Source organism: Pundamilia nyererei, unplaced genomic scaffold, assembly GCF_000239375.1.
Source record: "Pundamilia nyererei isolate P.nyererei 1_Seehausen unplaced genomic scaffold, PunNye1.0 scaffold00012, whole genome shotgun sequence".
NCBI classification, from domain to species: domain Eukaryota; kingdom Metazoa; phylum Chordata; class Actinopteri; order Cichliformes; family Cichlidae; genus Pundamilia; species Pundamilia nyererei.
The window spans coordinates 4,204,909-4,211,737 of NW_005187413.1; the positions used below are offsets into that span (position 1 = coordinate 4,204,909).

The 6,829-nt window shown below is 40.9% G+C and overlaps 1 protein-coding gene across 5 annotated transcripts in view; it reads right to left on the reverse strand.

The window, feature by feature from the left end:
- The window catches only part of cacna2d2a (calcium channel, voltage-dependent, alpha 2/delta subunit 2a), a 171,110-nt gene that overhangs the window by 160,896 nt on the left and 3,385 nt on the right, over nt 1-6,829 (reverse strand). For 3 of the 5 annotated variants that reach the window (XM_013908601.1, XM_013908600.1, XM_013908599.1), the window contains exons 2-3: nt 5,504-5,585; nt 5,395-5,424 (exon numbers count right to left, since the gene is read on the reverse strand). In XM_013908601.1, coding sequence (XP_013764055.1) covers nt 5,395-5,424; nt 5,504-5,585 — 112 coding nt within the window. The remainder of the gene's footprint in view (nt 1-5,394; nt 5,425-5,503; nt 5,586-6,829) is intronic. The other 2 variants (XM_013908602.1, XM_005724753.2) reach the window with 1 other exon arrangement.

The window sequence follows — 6,829 nt, forward strand, 5'->3', positions numbered from 1 at the left end:
AAAACACAAATAAGACAAAAGATTACACTGCAAAGACAAAAATACTACTTCAACACTGGCAATAAACAGAAATAAAACGCTAAGGTGGTAGGCTAAGTTATTGGTGATCGATCAAACAGGACTTTGTTTTAATACATGGTCTAAAAATGGCTGCCACACATCAAAGAAATTACTAAGTTTGTCCGCTAATGTGTACCTAGTTCTCTCCATACGCTTTACTAGTCCCTAAGGACCCCAAAGCGCTTTACACATCCAGTCATCCACCCATTCACACACTGGTGGCAAGCTACATTGTAGCCACAGCCACCCTGGGGCGCACGGACAGAGGTGAGGCTGCCGGACACTGGCGCCACCTCTGACCACCACTAGTAGGCAAACAGGTGAAGTGTCTTGCAGAAGGACACAACGACCGAGGCTGTCTAAGCCGGGGCTCGAACCGGCAACCTTCCGATTACAAGGCGAACGCCCAACTCTTGAGCCACGATCGCCTGATTTTGAATTGAGGTACAATATCCGACTTCCAGAGAGTCAAGATAATTTTCTTAGCAATTACCATTCTGAACAAAACTGTAGTTTGTGCAGCAGACCTGAGGTGTAAAAGGGAAGAGGAAGATCCAAACAATGCAATTATTGGGTCCGGCTCTAATGTGCAATTATAGATATCAGAAAAACATTTAAAAATGTCCAACCAATAGTTATGTAATTTGGGACAAGTCCAAAATAAATGAGTGAGAGAGCCTTCTCCAAGTTTACAACGATCACATATCGGACTAATAGAAGGAAAAATCCTGTGCAGTTTAGTTTTTGAATAATGAAGTCTGTGAAGCACTTTGAATTGAATTAACTGATGCCTTGCATTTATAGAGCAAGAATGAATCCTACACAGACTCCTCTCCCACACCTCATCTCCTATTTGCAAACCAAGCTCCTCCTCCCATGCCATCTTCAAAAAGTCAGATTTAAAATTGAAATACTCAGAAAAAGCTTTCACAAAACCAACAACCAATTTTTTAGAATCCGGGGAACTCAGAAGGAGTGTAAAAATTGACCCCTCTTCCGGAAGAGATAGAAAATTAAGAATACTCAGACGAACAGTTTCTTATCTGTAAATATTGAAAAAATGTGACGCAGAGAGAGAGAACTTGTTTTGCAACTGAGTAAATGGTGCAAACTGCCTGTCAATATATATAAGTCTTTGAGAGTAATAATACCTTTCTGTGTCCAGACCTCAAAAGAGGGATCTAAACATGAGGGTGGAAATGCATGATTACAATATATTGGAGTGTGGATCGAAGTGTCTGGTAGAGCACAACCTTTTTTGATCTGACTAAAGATTTTAACGCAGTTCAAAATTGTAAAATTATTGACCTTGGTTCGCGGATTAGAGGACGAAAAAAGAAGAGCAGGGAGGGAACTATTCTCAACCCCACCACTCTCTATGACCACCCAAGGTGGGGGTATCAGCAGACATGACCTTTTTGTACCCTTCCTGCCAGTAAGCAAGAGTTCTAGCATTTGCAGCCCAATAATAAAACTGAAACAATGGCAGAGCAAATCCACCCTTAAGTTTAGACTTACATAGATGAACTTTTGATATCCTGTGAGTTTTAAAGCCCCAAGCAAATGGTAATACTACTGAGTCGATCACTTTTAAAAAATTGCTTATTCAAAAAAATAGGTAAGTTTAAAAATAAATATAGAAATTTAGGAAGGGAAACCATTTTAATTACATTAATGCAACCTACCATGGAAATAGGGAGAGCCCTCCATTTCTCAATGTCCTTTTTCAATTTTTCAACTTGTTCAAGATAATTCAACTTGAAGATCAATTTAGGATCCTTAGGCAAAATAACACCTAAGTATTTCAATCTGTCTGTAATTTTAAAAGGCAAAATTAAAAAAAAAATCAACATCCAAGTTTGCAGTTAAAGCCACAAACTCACTCTTCTGCCAATTAATTGTATAACCTGAGATTTCCCCAAACGACCTCACCACATCTAAAAGTACAGGAACAGATCGCTCAGGATTTGACAAGAACAAAACAACATCATCCGCATATAAAGAAATGTATGCTTGATATTCCCCAATCGGACAGGGTCAATAGAGGGCTCATTCCTAATGGCTACTGCAAGAGGTTCAATAGAAATAGTGAAAAGCAAAGGGTTCAAAGGGCAGCCTTGTCGTGTCCCGCGGTGTAAAAAAAAAAAGGCGCTGATCTATCTTGGTTAGTAAGAATGGAAGAAGAAGGATGCCTATATATCATATGATATAAACTGTTCGCCTAAACCAAACTTCTCCAGTACCCAAAGCATATAGGCCCACTCGACCTGGTCAAACGCCTTTTCAGCATCTAAGCTCAGTACTGCGATCTTGGAAGCTCCCCAGTGCCTATGATACATAATATTCATCAATCTTCGAACATTAAAGAAGGAAAACCTCTGGGAGACAAACCCAGTTTGATCCGGATGGATAATTGACCCAACATGTCCATTTAATCTGTTTGCCAAAATTTTAGTGAAAATTTTCATATCCAAATTCAACAAAGCAATAGGTCAATAACAAAGAAATATTAGCTTCATATAGCGTACGGGGAAATGCTTGAGCGGAGCATGTTTTTTTGTTGTTTTTTCCTTATTTACTTGTGCGACTTCGGACTGTCTTGGCCTTTCTCTCTCTTTCACCCACTACCTCGCTTGTCAGAGAAATAAAATCTCGACCGAGACCAACTGAGCATGCCACATTACATTCAACTTAGTTCCCTTGTCTCTCCCCATGTAAGACAAACTCAAAAATAATTTGCACACACTTTACATTTTTTGTCTCTGAGAATAAACTGCGCATGAAGAGGAAGGGGGCGCAGAGGGAGGCAATCTTGTTACCAGCCGGCATAGCCCTGGGAAGATTTCTATCAGACACACGTATAGAGAGAGGCATCCATTTAGAAAATGGCTTTTCTAGGCATGCTGGGCCATTTAGCACACCCTGTGACGACTCCTGTTTGGGGCAATGATAAATGTTCTTTCGCACCCGGCCTGTGCACACAGTCAGGCCACCGCATACACATGCACGCACAGCCATATGGGCACCCCACGCAAACCATCGCCAGGCAGACGCAGCGTTTTCAGAAGAGAGCGGCTTCACTGGGTTTGGTCCACAGAATAAACTCGAGTCACCGCCAGTGAAAATTAGTTTAAATCCACAGAACTTAAATCCTACTGAGCATTTAACGTCATGTCAACACCACTTTGCAGCTTTAGGAATCATTAAGTTCAGGTTCATTCAGCTATACATGCTGAATGAGTTTTATAATGAGTAGTAATATGACAGCCTTTTTTGGCCATTTCCAACATTTAGTGAAGAAAAGAATGGAGTAATTTAACAATAATCAGAAATCCAAAACAAAACATAAAAAATTTTAACTTAAGCCAACAAATCTAAGGGGGATATTGCATCAGGAACATTGTGTTGCAGGTCATTATTGACGGAAGTGATCGGGTCGTGACAGCCGTCCAAACTGCTAGTTAAACCCGAGCCATGGGATAAAACAAATTGTCCGTTTTACAGCCTTCCTCCTGACAGAGACATTACCCATGAAGTAACAAACGTGTTTGTGTGATTTATGGCAGCAGCATTTCTTTTCAATGACAGCAAACATGTGAATGTGAAGAAAAGTGACTTATTGCTACAGCTGAACTGCACTAAATGTGAATGTTTTCTGTCTTTACACTACAAGAAAGTGGGGAAATGTGGAGGGTTTTTATTGGTTACTTTTCAGTGGATTTACAGACCCGGCCAACTTGAGATCAAAATTGGCAGCAAATTATCACCAAAATGCACAAACTGAGTTGTTTTTGTTTTGTTTTTAAAAAAGAGGGTAGTACTTTAGTAGCTTATTAACTTTTTAGATCAGTGCAAAGGGTGATCGGCAACTTTATACGTTGAGAAAACTCTTCAAACTTTCTCCACCCAGTTTATCCCCAGAATGCATCTACACCACATTTAAATCAATACTGTTTTAAAAATGACAATATTCTTGAGATACAATACATTTTTCAGATACTTTGACTTTCAAAAAATGAGTCGCCTTATTTTTAAAGTCTACTGCCTGTGTAGATATCCACACTGCCCAGTGGGAGCAACAAAAAAGCAAAAGGCAAATATTTTAGCAGGTAAACACTCTCTCTGTGTTTTGTTTACACTGGATGAGTGCTAAAAATCAACCTGTCTCTATCATGCTGCCTGATATCCACTAATGGTCATTACCCTTTACAGCAGCGCGATTTCTGTCAGCTTACTTCCTCCTCTCTGGGATCCATCAGTGTCGCCACTATACTAACAGCTGTCATGGAGCCTGAGATCTCTCAGCTCAGCTCCAACCACAAGTAAAAGACTCATCATCCAGGTTTTTATGTGATTTATAGACAAAGAAATATGATTCATATGTAATTTTGCTGATAGTTCACTATGCTAAATACTGATAAGAATATAACCAGACAGGTATAATTATGTTTAAGTTAACCAATATAATAATGTGAAAATACAGCAACCATTCTAAGGGCAGGCCTAACTGAAAGCCTGTGTAGAAACGGCCTTAAGAAATATGAGGGTGTGTGTGTGTGAGGAATGACGTGCCACAGCGGACGCTCTGATCTCTGAATGTCTGACTTTAAAAATGTATGATTTCATAAAATTTACCAGATGAATAAAGGGAAGACATTGGGATGATTTCGAGGCAGTCAGGACTGGGCGAGCCCCCTCACCCACATCGGCTTCATCTGAACTCTGCGTTACGTACTGGGTAAGACTCATAGGATCAGAGGCTAGGACCTTTTTAACAGAGAGCTGAACCAGACTTCCTATAAAGGGATCGTGGGCCCTGCAGATCAACATTGCTATCGCACTAACCACTGTTGCTGCTGGAATTAAAGCCACAGGCTCCGTACTGGCTGGATGAATCATTCTCATCTACACAGCAATAATGAAGCATTTATTTCAGGGTGAATGACAAACTCTGGAAACGTGGCCAACACGCGCACGCAGCACAAATATGATGAAACTGTGTCAGTCACACTATGCTAAACCATCTGCCTATCACAGGACAGACACGTGGTGCAAAAAACCAGAAGGAAACACTTAAATAGACACTTAAATATCCAACACCATAATCATGCCTAATGTGTGTCTCAATTTTTTAAATGCTTATTTCAAATTAAATGAGCAATCAATCTAGAGGTTACTAGAAGTTAAGGGGGATCCGGCCAAAGGAAAATTCTTGACAGCAAAAGATGATTTGGGAAAAAGGCAGTCATCTCCACTCGTGAAGTTATGTCACACTAATATAGAAGATCACTGCTTCTATATTATCTCACTTCATCACTCAAGTCAACACAGTACCTTAAAGATATCCACACCCTCACGCTGGACCTTGAAGAGGAGTGCAATCATACTGATTAATAATGCAGGAAAATGCGGGGCGTCACTTGCAGGCGTGACGTCAACTTACCGATCTCATCTGCTGAGCTCCGGTGACGTGCTGCAGAACCTTTTCCAGCTCCTTCTCAATGCGTCCAGCCCAGTGAATCATTCTGCAAAAGTAAAGTTAAGACATTTTCAACATTATCATTTCAACATCATCACGAAAACTTTCATTTCTCTACCACTGCGTATAAGTGAGTGCATTTGCAAGATGTGTGGCTCTCTTTCTGCTGGAAAACTGCCACACTCTGCCCCTTTTGGGATGCCTGTCTGGAAGTATCACTATCCTATCTCCAGTTAATGTCTGGGTTGGTCATCAGCATCTTCTCTCCCCATCACATCTTGCATGTATGTGTTCCGTCCAGGACCGGCAGTGTACGTGCCTGTCTACGCTCGGCTGGGATCAGCGGTTCTACAATAAAACTGCTCAGGTCTGACAGAAGTGCAGCCTAAGCAGGAGCTGATCTCCGTTAGACGGAGCCAAGTTTGGAATTAAGAGATCAAACGACTGGAGCTCATCACTGTATATCTCTCAGCAAGCAACAAATGACTTAATGGATGAAGATTTTTACCAGATCACTTTAGAGAAGCAGCAGGGGCCAACCTGCCAACCAAGATTCATGCTGAACAACTCATGTGAAAAGCCAAGAAGACATTTTCACAGAAAAAAAGGAGAACAAAAAAAAAACCTATTATGAAAGCTCATCTTTCAGCAATCAGATGAATAAATTATGTCATGTGTTTGCTAGCCAACCGCTGATTCCATGCCAACCTTTTTCCTTTCAGCAGCCTGCAGATAGCTAATCACTAGCATCAACAACACAGCCGTTTGTCTTTTAATATGATGACGGAGACAAATGTCATCTTTAAATGTCAGATTTGCTCTGAAGACAAGAGGGGAGACAGATTTATTAAATTGCACAAATCTGCCAAGTAGTGACAGCGCCCGCCATAATCACCAAGCCAGAGCGGGCTTCATCAAGCGAGTAACAGCAGAGCAAACACGCCAGCGAGTGAGCAAGTTCCCTGTGTTTATAGGGACCGTGATTAAAGGAGAGCAAGAGGGCCTCTAAAAGGAGCAGAGAACGGGGGGAAGCTGTGACTATAAAAAGGTCATTCAATATGAAATGAAAACAAGTTTACAGTGAGAACAGAGCTGAGCAGGACACAGTGATACTAACAGTGAGGGACAATACCTCTGTCCCCGAGCCAGGCAGACTTCTTACGCAACCTCTTTAGTCTGGATACTACACACAACATGATAGATAGATAGATAGATAGATAGATAGATAGATAGATAGATAGATAGATAGATAGATAGATAGATAGATAGATAGATAGATAGATAGATAGA